Raw genomic sequence first — 16,735 nt, forward strand, 5'->3', positions numbered from 1 at the left:
AGTGCTGCGTGGAAATGTTCGCTTCAAAGATGACATTCAAGAATTCCCCAGGGGCGTCGAGAACCAGAACGGGCCCTGTGGCCAGCAGCCCATCTCCTTTAAAAGATTGTGGGGGATACTTGAGAAGTTCTTTGGAGCCCCTTTCTCCAATCTTTCATAATCTTCTTAAATAGTAAAAAAAAAAAAATGTATCTTAGATTGGGAGAGTAACGGGCTTATGAACCAAGCGAAATGGTTGGAGTGCGTTATGTACCAGTATCGTCGACGGAATAAAGATGAGGATTCCAGATTTACACTTGAAATAGGATTAAGTGGGACTTAGAGAGAGAGAGAGAGAGAGAGATCAGGCCTAGGCCCTTCGACGGACCCCCATACCCTGGGGCAGCGACCTCTTTTGCCCTTTCCTTCTCATCGGATCTGGAAGTCTCGAGTTACTCTCTCGTCAGCATCGAACCCTGAAAATAAGATGACAAAAAAAAGTGAGATTCACAAACCAGCAGAGCTGACCCCAAGAAACACAAACTTGACGAGGAATTGCAATAGTCTTGTCGAAAGGAAAGGCTAGACTACAACAGATATGACAGAATTTCATCCCCCGGAGCATTATGTATGAAAGAAGAATCTACCACAAACAAGCATCATATACCAGTACTATAAACAAATGTAAACTTAAAGTGCGTGAGGGTGAGTTACCAGTGCTGTATATTGGTAAATACACCGTCCGGCAATAACAGACCGACACAGAAGTTGGTTTACGGATACAAGCCTTAAGTTCTTGATCCTGGCCAGAGCCGCAAAGCCCCCAGAGCACACCTGTACCCTTGGGGGAGGAAGTCGAACTATGGCTTGACCTTTATCCTCTGGGTCATTTATTCGTGATGAGTTTGTTCTCAGGTGTAAAGGAAAACAGTCATTCATTTGGGAATAAACTGGACACTAGCGCCTCGATTTAAGACCATTTTCAAGAACCTTCCAATAAACTGCCCCCAAATTCTCCAAGTCCTGATGTTAAGAACCTGGAAGATATTCGGAGATTTATCCCCAGCCTACTGGACTTGAGTAATGAAACAAATAGATTTTCAAAAGACCACCGATGTGGAATTGATACGAAACTGATGAGTAAATCAAAAGCACATACCATCATTGCGAACATGGAGTCAAGAAGAGAGAGACTGACGGTGAATGGTTCGAAGTAAAGGAGTCATACAAGGAATAGCTCTTAATAACCTATAAGTCTACGAACAAGACATGGTAATGCTTATGTAAATCCATTATGTGAAGCGAGAAGGCTGTAGACGTTCACAAAAATATTTTGAAGGGAAAAATATAGTTTCTCCTAAAATGTCAAAAGAAAATAGTGTGACAGCTCAGGAGGAGCGAGAGAAAACGGTTTTCTTATGGCGGGGACTATTATATAGTAAGGGACGCTCACTTGATCATTCTTTCTCCTTGTTCATTCGTTCTTCCCTGTATTACAACAGGTTTGAGAAACCTGAAATTTCATTACTCCCATGATCATTCTACTGTTCATTTTGCATTCTTTTGATTCCATGAGTGTTTTATGCCTGCGCTCTAAAAGTGCGTAATTCTTTTATATCCTTGCTTTTCACAGCTGTTGTAGAATCCTGTCACTTGGTGTATCTTTCTCAATAATGGGTAAATCCTCAGCTATGAGCCTATAATTTTAAGCTGGTGTGTGTGTGTGTGTGTCTTATGGTACATTTGTCAGTTTGCCTTATTTCGAACAATAGGAACCTAGTTATAAACATGAGGACTCTTCGCCCATTACGTTATCATTGATAGCATAGGATGACTGAGACTGACTCGTGCATTGAACTACATACGAGTATGAGATGTTAGGGTTAGTGTGACACACGCCCGCCTTGTAATCTGGATTAATTTCGCCTCCGGTTATCAGATTGAACACTATATCTTTCCTCGTGCTGTGCAGTTGCCTACTCGGCATTATTTCTGCTAGATCGTATCTTGGGGGTCCTGTGGAAGATTACTATGTTATCTGTTCGCGCTGATTGGCCTAGGTCGTGACTTAAAGATGAGTAAGACTTCTTTACAACCGTTTGTTCTCTCGTAGATGGTGGGCAGCCACTGACTAGATATATTGTATTACTTGTACTACTCTCCTGGGTTAGCGACGACAGCTCGGTGATCCGGCACTTGAGTGACTTGTCAAGCGTCACTCTTTTAGCCCTAGTAGCTGTCTTTATTCTTCTACCTCACCCACACTTGGTCTGCTAGCTTTAAGTCCAAAAACATACGATCTCTCCTTTCCATACAAACACGCAACTCGCAGGAATCGTTCCTCATAACTGTATTTCTCTGAGATGAGCGGTAACTCCGTCCTTTTGGTAAGATATCGTAAGACCTCTCTCTCTCTCTCTCTCTCTCTCTCTCTCTCTCTCTCTCTCTCTCTCTCTCTCTCTCTCTCTCTCTCTCTCTCTCTCCAGGTTAGTAATGAGTTAGTTAGCCAGCGCTTCCATTATTCTGACACCGAAAACAAGTGACTGTACGTCCTTGGACTGTGTATATCGTCCACATCTATCAAAGACTCGCCTTGTTCACCACTCTCCCCCGAGGCCTCTCAGTCAGTGTTGCATGGTAAAGTTTCCTGAGTTTCGTCTTCGTATCAAGTTTGACTTGTCTTTACTGCATATCTATACTGTTTCCTCAAGTTGATTGTTAGCCTTTCGTGTGTGTGTGTGAGTGTGTGTGTTTTTTCTCTCATCTCTTCACCTACAACGGGAAATGTAGTTCAGTTTCTTAACCTTTATCAAATATATCCGTCCGATATACACTTTTTCTTCCTGTGATTCAGTTTCCGTTGGTTATATTCTGTATGTCTGGCATACCCGTTACTTTTTTTTCTTTTACCGTGCATCAGTTATACATTGTTTAAGGAACAAATGAAACTTCATCTTGCAATGCTCTTTTACTTAAAGAAACTATGTTTGAGTGTCAGTTGTTAATTACACACAGCTCAAAGGCTTTGAATGCTAAATGTAATTGACAAAATGACAAACTACGATACATTTACGTAATCATATATCAGTTTCATTCCTCTTGGAATATGCATAGTCTCTTTGTATCATGTGTTTACTATTTGTGTGTTACGGGTACAGAGTTTTTCACTCGTGTTGCCCTGTGTGTGTGTGTGTGTGTGTGTGTCTGTGTCTGTGTGTGTTTTCGTAACCGTATGCGTGAGTGAAAGTGCACACATGTGTTTTATATGTGTTTGAGTGTACATAAGTGATTGTGTACAAGGTGTCCGTTTGTGTGTGCATATGAGTAACAGCATGGGTGGATTTTGTATCGACAGTGCTAGGAGCTAGGTATACAGATACAAGATAGCGTTCACATCAAACCGTACTCATTACGTATGTAGAAATATTACATCAGAATACATGTATTGAAGAGGTCTAGCATATATAGCAGAGGAAATGAACCAGACCGGGGAAAACAGAAAGAAGGAGAGAAAGAGAGATTTGTTACCATATGGTAAGAGGAGTCAAAAAGGAAGAACTGGGGGAAGATACGAGAAGGTATAGGAAATGAGAAAGGGGGAACAAGTGGGCGTCATTGCTTCTTGTTCATTTTTCACTGGTGGCTCGATTTTCACTGCCTTTTCTGATGACTTGAAATTATACACACTGTTGGGCTTGTCCCTCACTGACGACTCCACATTCATTGCATGATTTTACGCAGGGGACGGGGTGTGTGTGTGTGTGTGTGTGTGTGGGGGGGGGGGGGGGGGAATAATCACAAGCTTCGTGCCAGATGTCACCATCATTATATCCATAACCAACCCAACAATCTCAGTATCTTGATCATCCTTGTACTCCACAGTCTTCACACTTATTGTCGTCATCACATACTTGACTCCACACCACCCTTCACGACACACTTGACGTTAACTGTCTGTACATGAAACACGCCACGGTAGACATCTCTGACCTTTTCTCTGTCTCTCTCCCCTCATCATCATCATCATCAACTTGATGTTCACCGTCTTCATGATGTATGTGATCATCACCGCTTACGTCGACCGTACGTATCCCTCATTACTGAAAAGAGACGTAATGTTTATTCAAAATGAATGAGTTATAGTGTCTCTCTCTCTCTCTCTCTCTCTCTCTCTCTCTCTCTCTCTCTCTCTCTCTCTCTCTCTCTCTCTCTCTCTCTCTCAGTATTCACTCATGGAAAATAGAGATGTAATTAAGTCGCGAAGAACTTATATATATATATATATATATATATATATATATATATATATATATATATATATATATATATATATATATATATATATATATATGAAAATAAATAATATCATAGCTCACCAGCAAGTCAGATTGTGTCCAGACAGTATTCATGGAGTTCCTCCAGCACACATTGTCGTAGCTCAGTGTCACTGCAGCATTCATCTTTAGCGTTGGCTTCCCTGCGGTTTCGGGTCTTCACCAACCTGGAGGCTGCCTCACGCGTCCTTAGCACACCCTCCTCCCGCGCCGCCTTCTGTGTCACACCCCAAATAGGTCGAATGGAAAGTAAAGAATACATGTTTGGATTTACTTATGCATATATGATTGCTTGTGTGTATGATTACAAGTATGCATGTGTTACAAGTATGCAAGTGTACAGTTTTTTTTTTTTTTTTTTTTTAGAGAGACCATCATGTTGCAACGAACGCCTACACAAAATGGTTTTTTAATGGTCAAAAAGACAAAAACAAATCTCGTATAGGTATACCTTTGACCGCTATCCCCTCCCCTCAAGGAAGGTCCCTGAGGACTGGCAGAGTACCTGTTTAGTACACTTATATAAAAAGCAAGGGTCTCGGAAGTGAACGCTCCATTTACAGAGACATAAGACCGTTGTGTATACCTGGTAAGGTGTATGGAAGAGTGTCAACCGTTGGGGGGGCATCCATACGACATCTAATCAGAGAGTGACAATGTGGGTTTAGGAGAGGTAGAGGACACGTGGACCAGTTGTTTGCTTTGCAAAATTTGTGTGAGAATAACGGGAGGAAAAGACTGAGTTGCATGTGATATATACATATATGGATCTGGAAAAAAAAAGAATTGTGATAGAGTTAACAAGAGAGGCATTGTGGAAGGTGCTTCGAGTATATGAGGTAAATGGAAAATTACGAGAGGCAGTGTCGAGTTTCCATCTGAAGAGTAGATCATATATGTGAATAGGAAAGGAGGAGGGTGAGTGGTCTGCGTCAAAGGCGTGTTAACCATCTTTGTTTAGTCAGTTTATGGACGGAGCAGTGACAGAGGTAAATGCAAGTGTTTGAGAGCGAGGGATCTATGGTATGCCTTTTGCACATGACACGGCTCCGATGGCTGATTCCAAAAAGAAACCCCTGAGCTTCGTTTCTTAATCTAGGGAAGGGTGTGAATGGAGAAAGATGACAATCACAATGAACAAAAGTAAGATGATAAGGTGCAGCGGAGTAATGAGATAAGATTACGAGGTTGAATAGGGAGGAAGTTCAGGGTTTTAGACGCCTGGGAGTGGACGTGGCAGTGGATGGCACGCTGGGGGCTTAAAGTGAGTCGTGGGGCTGGGAAGGGAAGGTTTGATGTTCTGGGTGCGTTAAGAAGTGTGTAGAACGGGAGGTCATTGTCTTGTATGGCAAGGATGGGTATGTTCGAAGGAATGATGATACAAACGGTATTGTACTGGTGTGAGTCTTGGGCCTTGAAGGCAAGAGAAAGGAAGACAGTGGACATGTCGGAAATTAATTTCCTTAGGACATAGTGTGATGTGGGTTAGTTATGTGAGGTACCTGTGTGGAGGACAGGGATGCTATAGTAAGTGCAGTCTGAGAGAGGTGACCAGTGTGTACTGAAATCATCTGGACAGTGTGGGGAGGATGAACGAAGAAAGATTGACTATGAGAATTGACTTACCAGAAGTGAGTGGAGTAAGGAAGTGGAGTGAAGGAGGCTTTTGGGTATCATGGCATGGATATTCAGGAGAGTGAAAGGCGTGCATGGGATAGAGTGATTTGGATTGATATGGTATCTGAGGAATGACGTGCTGTCAGTGTGATGAATAGCCAAGGTAAATCATGGAGAAGTCCATAAGGCTTGGCTGTAGATGGTTGGCCGGGGTTTCAGTATATCACACATGACCAGGAAAGTGGGTGTGTGGTAGTGAGGCTAGTGCTCGATTGTTCACGATGCTGTCTCGCGTAGACAGGAGGAAGTTAGGTATAAGAAAAAAAAAAAGATGTCGTTTACAGCATACACAAAGCAAAAGATAAGAGGTGAAGGACGAGTGGGAGGCCTCACCGTGATAGGAGGGTTGCCGGAGTTGACAAACACGCGTATCGCCCGCGGGTGGCGATAGTGCTGAGTAGCGACCTCTAATCTCCCGCTGGGTTCGGTGTTTCCCTCCGTGCTGGCTTCAGCAACCACAGAACTCACAGATCTTCCTCCTGAAGAGTTAGAAAGAAATTCATTCAAGTTTTGTAGGTTTCTTAGCATCGTATTGTTTACCCAATCTGTTGAACGATTAGATAATGATCACATCTTATCTGGTTTGAGTGATAGTGAAGGAATTTGTTCCCCATTCACGTAGATATCGGATGATGAATGTATTCAGAATACCAGGTTAATTTTTTCTTTTTTTCGCGTCAAAAAGCGGCGAATGTATCATGGACTCTAGCCTATTCCGGAGGTACAGAACAGCTCCCGAAGGTGTGTTGTGGTTAAAACAAAAATCAAGGGTTAGGGACACCAGCCTCACCCATCCCGGACCGTCACCAACCTAATAAATGCCCATTACTGACCAGCCCCTCAAGCACCCGTCACCGACCCACACACCTGCCCTTCACCGACCTCCTTGTGCCCCCGTCACTGACCTATACACCCGCCAGTCACTAAGGGCGGATCTCCACACTTCCGCTTGATAAGGATGGTTTTGTCATCCATACTGAAGTCTCGATCCTCAGCCTAGACATTCTCAGTGGTCTGAAGACGTGAATTTTATGTTTAGTAGGACACAGAATTTCTTCAGAAGACGTTCGCTTGATATTCCCCCTTAACTCATATGATAGTTTATTTCAATTTTCTTAAGAGAGTTGATATATCGAGGTAATTGAATGTTCCAGTTACACTCGTCTATAATGAAGTAAATGCATAGTTTATGGTTTTCCCCTCACACAAGGACAAATCATTAACAAAATATGTGTGGCAAAGTTCCTTCGTGTTAAGAAACATACAAAAAATAACGGGAAATCTCAGTTATTTAGTATCAGCTGGATCAGTATATTCCCATTAAGTATTTCTTAGTGTGAAGGCACTTTAACCCATATATTTTCTTGATATTTCGATTTGTCCATGTGAGAGAAAGGAAAAAACATTAGATACTTTCTTCAGTTCACTACAGACGACTGTCATTAGATCATTCAATTACCTCGAGATATAAACTAAATGAAATTACAGGTAGTTAATTACACCTACCTCGATGGCCGCTGTGGGAGTGGCTGCCGATGTAAGACTTGAAGTTGAGGCAGATGTTGCTCATCGTCTCGTCGATGTCCCCGCAGTCGAAGTCCACCGACAACCCCGTCACGTTGTAGGAGGAGACTGGCAGCGTCTGCATCCCCACCATCACCACCTGCACCACCAGTAAGGGAGGGAGGACAGGTTAGTATACTACCAGTGAGGGTGGGAAGGACAGGTTAGTATACTACCAGTGAGGGTGGGAAGGACAGGTTAGTACTACCAGTGGAGGAGGAAAGGACAGGTTAGCACTACCAGTGGGAGAGGGGATATTGGTTATACTGTATTGACCACAGGGTACAACCAGTGGGAGAGGGAATGCTGTTTATACCGGGATGACCACATACTACAGCCAATGGAGAAGAGGATACGGTTTATACTGGGGTGGCCCAGAGGAACAAAGGGGCGTTGATAATGCTGGGGTAACTCAGAAAGCCATCTGTACGGGAGAGATTGTACCATATATCCTAACATAGGTACATTTACACCCACACAATATTGGACAGAGAAACTCAGTCACACACAGACCTTATCAAACGAAATCTGCCCAACCTCACGCAGGCAATAATTTGGTCGAATTTCTTTCATATGAAGATATCAAAATTTACTCTCCATTGCATGCATGCAATAGTACTTCAACTGGAGTAAGTGTATGGTAACGAGGATGGGTCACAACGAACGAAGGCCTTAGTAATGATTATCATCTCGCGGGAAATAAAGAATCTATGTGAGCTGTATAGACTTGGACATCGATATCGTTCCTCCCCTGCCGCCAGAGGTCCACCTAGGAGAATAGTCAAGGAGACCAAGTGTTTGCTAGCAGATATAAGAACTGCATGCATGTCCATGCACCGAAATTACAGTATGCTTGTAAGGTTTCGTCGCCGCGCCAGAGAGGGGCAACAGTAATGAGTGGGAATTTACAGAGGTGAGTTATAGGGAAAGGCTAGATGCCTTAAATTTGCCCGCCTTGGAAGAGGGAAGAGTGATGGGCGACCTGATCACAGTATTTAAATTAAAGTAGATTGATGACGCAAACAGGGATTAGTTCCTCGAGAGTTGTAGGATAGAACAACTTGAGGACATAACATGAAATTAAGGGAGAAACTTGATAAGAAAGAAGCGAAAAAGTGTTTTTGTAGCAAAGGAGTGGTGGATGAACGGAAAATGAGTGAAGATACGGTAAAAGCACATTTCTTTTTTATATATATACACTTCAAAAGTTGTATGGTAAGAGAGACGAGGTTCCACAGATGATTCCAAACATGCACTTCCCATGAATGGTGAAATAATGATAATGGAAGATTTGTCAGAGACAAACTGGAGGATTTGGATTCTTATTATGACTGGCAGTCATGTGTGTACAGTGCAGCCTAGAAATACTAATAAAAGCTCCGTATGGAAATTAGTGGAAAAAAAAAACATTAGAGAACTCATGCCCGATGTGGCGTCCGCTCCTCCACCTCGACAGTAGTTGATGTTAGGGTGTAGCACACACACACATATATATACGTTCCCGAATCCCGCCACACTTCTCAAAGGATGAGGGGAAACATTGACAGAAAACCGCGATACAGACGAAACTCCCCACGCAAACATATGTAATGGCAGAAGAAATCGGTGAGGAATAGGTAAAAAGAAATGTGGAAATGAAAAGGAATAAGCGAGGATAGAAACTACCGAAATGAATAAACCGTTGAGGGAAGGTGGTGAGGCCACATGTTTCCACGGAGAGAGACGACCTTGGAAGGCGCGGTGTGCAGGGCTGTGATGGGCGGCTGAATGGTCCTGACTCAGCGGTCCCTCCGTTGCAGTCACAGGTCACCTGGGCCTGACCTGATCATTCGCTCACGGGACAGAGAAGGAGAGAGGAGGAGGAAGAGGAGTGTGTGAATTTGTAGGTTGGATCCTTCGGTAAACCTAGTCTGCGCATGCCAGGCAGTAGATGTGCTGTGGAGTATCCTGTTGTCTGTCCCTATTCCCCAGAGAAGGGAAAGTGAGGCTGTAAGGCTCGGTAGAGTGACTGTGACCTTCGACTAGACTGCTTGATAACGACGAGGTGTCGTCATGTGTGTGTGTAGCAAACAACTGTAGTATATCAGGCATGGGGAGAAAATCAGTGTATTACACTAGACATGGGTTGACGACAATGTAGTGCAACAGAAATGGAGAGGCGATATGGTGCTACGATAGAAATGGAGAGGCAGTATTGTAGTACAACATACATGGTGAAAAAACAGTGGTGCTTCGGACTGAGGGAGGCAGTAATGTAGTACACTAGGCATGGGGAGACAATACTGTTGAACACCAGGCATGGGAAGGCAACAGTGTAGTACACAAGGACTAGGGAGGCAACATTGTAGTACATTAGACATGGAGAGGCAACGTTGCTATGCAACGGACATGGGAAGGCAACACTGTAGCATATCAGACATGCGTAGGCCACTGTGTAGTACATGAGACGGGTGAGGCAACAGTGTAGTTATATACTATGTATGGGGAGAGTGTGGCACATCAGACACTAGAGTAATGATGTACTTCAAGTGGCGTGGGTCAATACAGTGGTACAGTACACCAGGGATGGGGGTGGAACATGCTACAATATAACAAGCAGTGCCGTTCTTTGGTTTTAGGGTCTGCAGTCATTAAAAACACTGTGGATTGTGTAGTGGGAAAGTTTGAAAAGGACCTGAACTAGGTTCGGTGAAGTGTACAGAACCAGCCAGGATGTGGTGGCTACATAGGCGTGCGGGCCGCGGCTCACAACAACCTGACGGAGCACGGGAGCAATATGACAGCTTGGTCCCAGATCGAGCTGTGAGGGAGGAAGACCTCCAGAATCATTTTAAACGTAATGTAAGGTAATGCACTAGACTCAGCTGTAGGGATAGATCTTCGTAACCATCATTAGTTATACGGAGGGTAAGGTGAGGTCACAGACCCAACTGTGGAGGTCGAAGACTTCTGAAACCAGTGTAAGGTAAGGTACTAAGTTCCCAGACCCAAGTGTTTTCATAGAAGACCTCAGAAACCAGTGTAAGGCATACGGAACGTCAGATATGGTCCCGGACAGAGCTGTAGGGTTGGAAGACCTCCTAACCTCTGTAAGGCATACTGAAATTAAGGTATGGAATCTTTTAGAATAATTTGAGAGTAACCTATAAGAACTGCGACCTTAACTTTTGAAGTTAGTATAATCGATGTTTTTTGGGTACTTTATTGCTGTGTATGCACACACACACACACACACTAGCTTGTTTGTACGTGTATGTCTGTGTCTGCGTGTGTGTAAATACAACCAAACGGGGTAATGTTAACAAGTGTAAAACTCTCTCCCTGAAACATACAGATAGTAGCTGTATGCAGACGTTTAAACAGACTTAACGCTTAACATATATCTCACATGGTTCTCTATTCTTTACTGTGCTGTGAGCGTTACACGCTCTAGCCCTGTCTAACAGCAAAATCTTGCCGTAGGGAAAGTTCAATGAATGATGGGACTCCACGGGGATAGAACTCTCTCTGTATTGTACCACTGAGTAGTTACATATACAATGATTCTCCCCTCCAGAAACAACGAATGACGAATACTCTGACAGCCTGACTCATGCCTGAAGAGGGATTAGGTGTTACGTTCTTCTGTTGAACGAGCTTACTACGTAAAGAAAATCCTTGACTGATTTTAGACGAATGAATATCCTATCTGTAGTTCCTGATGGTCAGGACCGTGTTTCATGCGTCACCTCGACCACGTAATCAATTTACTTCATCAAAGTACGATAACTCTTTTGACTGTAAAGATGTTATTGAGAAACACCTGGTCACTGAAGACTAGAGATGAGACGACTGATTGGCTGACGTTTAAGTAAACTTCAGTATTCTACAATCATCATGAAGAGCTAGTGCATTAGAACATTTCGTCTAAGACTGCTCGCGTCCTGTTCAGCTAGTCATCAACTCACCTGCACGCGTTGATAAGGAGAGTTGAGTTGCCTTAACTGCTAGCCGGAGCGGGACATTTGAATAAGCTAGATATGCCATAGCCAAGGACGGTAGGTCAAGGAGGGGGCGGTACATTTTTATTGCTACTTTGTCATGCACAGATATGGGGAAAAAAAGATATATGTATAAACTTAAAAGAGTCACTTGTCATGTTCAAATGTTTAGTAAACACTCAATTTTGTTTTTAAAACACACTATAGATAAGTAGAGTTCGAGTACCTGTAAGATCTTTGAAAAACTGGGGCTCGAGGCATCAGAGGAGGTTACCTGGGCATAATTAGAATTACCATCACACCAGTGATCCAATGATAATGATGTTGTATGACTTTTGATTCTACTGGCAAAGTTTATCCATTATCACACCTCTACAGAGAAAACACCGCTTTTTTTTTTTTGATAAATCGTAGAAATACCCTTGAAAAACTGAAGGTTTCTCGTACTTCCATATATATATATATATATATATATATATATATATATATATATATTATTATCATTATTGTTAAACGTACAGTAAATCTAAATAATCGTTGAAATGAGAGAAGTCATATAATCGTTGAAATAACAGAAAGGTCTACATATGAACATCATTCAATTCTTAGGAATATGGACACTTAAGAAGGTTAGTGAATAACTGCCCATTGATTTATAGACTTTTTTTACGGATGTCAGCATGAGGCGGAGTTGCACAGACCTACATCATTAATGATGTATGGATCCAGTGAGGGTGTGTATGGAGTTTACGACCATGGCAGTCTATAGGCCTGAAGCCCAAATAACCAACCAGCTTTACTTTTAGACGGTTATAGTGTATGTGTACTCGGTGTTGACAGCGTGATGAACACTTAAGCTGTGCATAGTAAAGTATTATATCGAATGGTTAACGAAAACTTGATGCGCACTTACCAGCTTGAAAAGGATATGTAGCAACATCCTAAAAGCGATTTACACTTCGGACGCAGGGAAGGGAGAGGGTATGAAAAAAGGACAAATTGTGGAGGAGAAGACTCAAAGTGGAGGTTGTTGGCCGAGCAGGGAAGACAAGTGTGGGCGAGAGTCTTGTGAGAAGAAGTTCGGAAAATGGGGAGGGAATGCCGGAGGTGAGGCGGGAGTGCTGCAGGGCGTGTGTTGAGGTCCGCTGCTGGGGCTGCACCTGCTGCCCTGCGGACCTCCAGTGGGTATATATATACATATATCCAGCAATGACGTCACCAAGGTGAAACGAGGGGGGATGGGGGGAATGTGAGATGACGGGCCAGCTTTCAGAGACTCCAGGGCCACAAACTGTTGCCAGGGAAACTAGACACACGAGGCTGACTCTGTTCACAGGGACCTTTTTTTTTTTTTTTTTTTTGGTTCTTCGAGATGCATAGCACAAGAATTCTTTATCTGTCCTTTGTACGTGGCTGGTAGAAGAAAAAAGATGACTAAAACCACACGGTGAAATATTCATGATAAAAGATTATGAATACCAACATGATTGTTTGAAGAATGGGTATAATAAACATTGACTGCGAAACTAATTGGTACAGGTCGAGGAATAGTCCTGATGTTTAGAACATGATAATCATTATAGAAAGAGATCGCATGATACGTAATTCATAACAGAGATGTCGCTAAACTAATGCCTGGACTACAAACGGGAAAGCGATATGTGTTCGCTGACTCCGCCCGCAAGTGGTGGTCACACAGCTAGCGAGAAATTACCCTCGGCGAGGGTGTATCATGGCCAGTGGACGGAAAGGAGTAGAGTCGTCTTGTCGAGGACTATCTCCCTCTGAAAGAGATCATCATCTTCTTGATCCTAAGTGGAGTGCAGCCTCTAAGCTGCCGGAGCTCCATTGAATGGTTTCTGTTGCACAGATATATACATGGATTTTTTTTATTCGCAGGTGTGTACATGGGTTCTGTTGCACAGGTCTGTATAAAGGTTCTCTTTCGCAGGTGCACATGGATTGTAATCATTTTACGCTACCTCTTCATTCTAAGAAAACCACACATGTAATCAAAACTACACTCAAAAAAACACATCTGAGAAATGTGGCCCCGCACGGTATAGATTAATGATTACAAATAAGTAATCACACACACACACACACACACACACACACAGATGAATACTGCCATTCCAGCAGGTGTCGACAGCCAGATTGCGCTACCCAAAGTGGACCACGGTGTTGCTGAGTTGACCCCCAAGCACCCTTTTGTTCCTTAGATCAATTGTTGCTGGAGTTGTGATGTGTCTCACTCTTGTCGGATGTGTGTGTCAGTGCTCAAGAACCTTTGTCAGATGTTTCTATACTAAGTTTTGTGTGGAGTTAAGTATCTGTATGTGATTTACATGTACGTGTTGTGCGGGGAGGGGTTTTTGCACTCGTGGGGACCCATCCCTTGTTCTCTGTTGCCATACGGGTTCTAAAATTTCTGTAAGCAGTTTCTTGTTTTATTTCATGTTATATCTTGTATTTCTTGTTCTATCTCTACATCTCTCTAAATACTGTTCACTGCCTACGTTATCTCTACCAAGTTGGGCAGTTAAAGGCCTCCTTCCCCTGTAACTCAGCTCCACTAATGCCTTCACCATCTTTATTGCTCTCTTATGGATCTTCTCTATTAGCTCTTTGTACTTCTTTACATGCGGTGACCAAACTTAACAGACATAGCTTTAGCCTTATGTATTATGCGAACAGCTTGCTCAGTATTTCCTTGTCCATAAACTTGAAAGCAATCTAATATTTGCTGGCAGACAGTCGGTCTCCTAACTATCCTTCTAGGTAGTACTGTGACAACAGGTCAGGAACAATGTTGAATCCCAAATCTTTGCCACCCATAGATTACTGAAGCTTATTTCCCTCTAGATGTTAATCATATCTAGGCCTTCTTTCGATGTAACCCATCCTCGTTACTTTACATGCCCTTGGGCTGAACTTCATCATACATGTAACAGACCAACTTTAGAGTCCGTCTAGATTCCCAGTTTGGTTGATGCGAATCGCCACGCTTCTCAGTTCCCTAATGAACTTTGCATCATCTGCAGACATGTTCAGGCAAGAGTTCATATCTTCTGGCAAGTCTTTACATCCATCAGGAAGTTGAGGGATCATTGTTATACAGTGTGAAGTCCAGTGTTGCTAAGTCATTGATACACAGCACAGAGACTAGCTGTGCTACTGTTATACATTGTGAAAAGTCCAGTGTTGCTGAGTCAGCTAAGTCACTGATACACAGTGCAGAGACAAGCTGTGCTGGTAACAGTTGTACGCTGTAGAGACCATGACTTTAGATCCTGTACACGAGGAAAGTATTCCGGGTCCTTTTCTCTGAACTGCACTTGTTGATCGCCTAGTCAATACCTGATCCTGGTGGCTTTCCGTAGAGCTGGTGTAGTTATGAAAAGGAATAGAAGAGACAGAATGATACAGAGTTTTCCACATCAGTGATGACCTTTCTGGGTGTCGGAGTTAAGCTTCGTGTTGTTGTAGATCAATGGCAATTTCTTAGTCCAGAAAGGCAAATATTTTGCATTAGCGCAACTGAGCCCCCTGCATCTATTTCAAGAGTCTTGAACTCCTGAAAGTATCCATCCACATTGGCGCAAAAGTTATATATATTCTTCTCCATGAACTGTCGTGATGTTGTTTTCTGCTGCACTGCTTTCTGCTGTTTCATTATTCTCTCTCCTTTAGCGCTCTTTCTCTCTTCTCTTCTCACTGAGTTTTCAACAGGATGTGCCTCTGAACCTGGTGCTTCCTAAACTTATCCACATCAGCGTTTAGTGTACTGAATGCAGTGACACTGTTCAGAAAGGATGTGGATAGTTAGTATTTACCTCCATATCCCAGAACAGTTGATGATCTCGTAATTCCTTTACTGTCGACCTCTAGACAGAACAGCCACGCTATCTAGTACATCATGCACGATCAGTGATAGTCTGAACATACGTTAGGAAAATCGTTATTTCACATTTTTTTTAAATGAAGTTTTCACGTAAAGCAAAATCTTTTTCTTTTTCTTGTATAGCCTCTCAGTATACAGATTTCTTGCTTAAGGCTACTGATTGCCTGGCTGTACTGTAAGTCATTACCAAGCCAAGACGCCGTTTCCTCTTCCTACATGAGTAGAGTAATTATTGAATACTTTATATTTACTGTTACAATGGTGAAAACGTAATCCGGGAGATCGTCTTCAGTTTTGTATGTCAACATAGGTCTCGCTAATCACATCATATTCTTTGACATGACACCTAGTTCACACCTTAAGCATTCGTGCACGACTCAGCATAACGACATACTTCCTGAGTGTGATAGCTTAATCTTTAAGTTGACCCTTCAGGATTAAGGTAAAGGTTATACCACCATATCCAAGAGTCGTACCGTTGTGCTTAAGGGGGCATACCCTCGTACCCTAAGAATTAACCTCTTCATTTTATTTCAGGTTTTCCAATATTACTACCAAGAATTTCGAGATCCACCGTAAGATTACTGATCTACCGTTGGAGTGATAGCTCCCATTCCTAGTTTATTAAGATCTCTCCTGTCCTCTTTGCCTCGAGATATGAAAGGAATAACACCACATTCTCCCTCGACTTTGCCTACAGTTCATGACTGAGCTCCGAGGCTACAAGCGAAGCCCTCGTAGTGTTCATACGATCATAGTTGGAACAGACAGACAGTACCCTTTACTCTTAAGCAGTACATCCATGTTGTGTTCCTGGGCGAGAGGGTATATACCTTTCTGTGTTTCTGTTTACTCACAGAATCAGTTACCTATTTAAAATTTTCAGGTATCAAATGTTTATTCTCCATTCTTGTGCCTTATTCCGTCTGTCAAAGACCTCCTACACCATGAAACAGCGAAAATACGATTCATAATCCCACGAAGATGTGTCGTATACTGACGAGGCAGTATTATACACAGCTATAAAACATGGCATGACCAAGAGCATTGTCATACCACACGACGTGGTTGTGCATATTTTATCCGCAAGGGATACGCTAGCTACCAGTCTCCTCCTGCCTCGTCCTCACTCCCTTAAGTACATGTAAACGCAAACTTACGTCCTCCAACAGCAAGGATTCGAACCCCGCACCATTTGCGTGATTGCTGAAAAATGCGAGTTCATATGCACTACATTTGTGTTCATATACCTCCACATGTGACAGCAATTTCTGTAAAATTACTGATTACTGGTAATG

At 42.8% G+C, this 16,735-nt stretch overlaps 2 protein-coding genes across 3 annotated transcripts in view; one reads left to right on the forward strand and one right to left on the reverse strand.

Annotated features, from left to right (window-relative positions):
- Positions 1–3,759: 3,759 nt before the first annotated feature.
- LOC139760895 (uncharacterized) lies at positions 3,760–12,701 on the reverse strand. Of its 2 annotated transcripts, none has more exons than XM_071684648.1 (5): positions 12,447–12,701; positions 7,497–7,653; positions 6,324–6,469; positions 4,356–4,527; positions 3,760–4,079 (listed from the first exon to the last, which is right to left on the reverse strand). In XM_071684648.1, the coding sequence occupies exons 1-4, from the start codon at positions 12,471–12,473 to the stop codon at positions 4,363–4,365; spliced, it is 495 nt and encodes a 164-aa protein (XP_071540749.1). In that variant the 5' UTR covers positions 12,474–12,701; the 3' UTR covers positions 3,760–4,079; positions 4,356–4,362. The 2 variants fall into 2 exon arrangements, with proteins under 2 accessions (XP_071540749.1, XP_071540748.1); XM_071684647.1 differs by having other exon boundaries at positions 4,356–4,530.
- Positions 7,486–16,735, forward strand: part of Mocs1 (Molybdenum cofactor synthesis 1) — a 46,663-nt gene continuing 37,413 nt past the window's right edge. The window contains exon 1 of the mRNA XM_071684641.1: positions 7,486–7,682. The gene's annotated coding sequence lies outside the window, so the exon portion shown is untranslated. The remainder of the gene's footprint in view (positions 7,683–16,735) is intronic.

This window comes from Panulirus ornatus, chromosome 38 (assembly GCF_036320965.1).
Source record: "Panulirus ornatus isolate Po-2019 chromosome 38, ASM3632096v1, whole genome shotgun sequence".
In the NCBI taxonomy this organism is placed as follows: domain Eukaryota; kingdom Metazoa; phylum Arthropoda; class Malacostraca; order Decapoda; family Palinuridae; genus Panulirus; species Panulirus ornatus.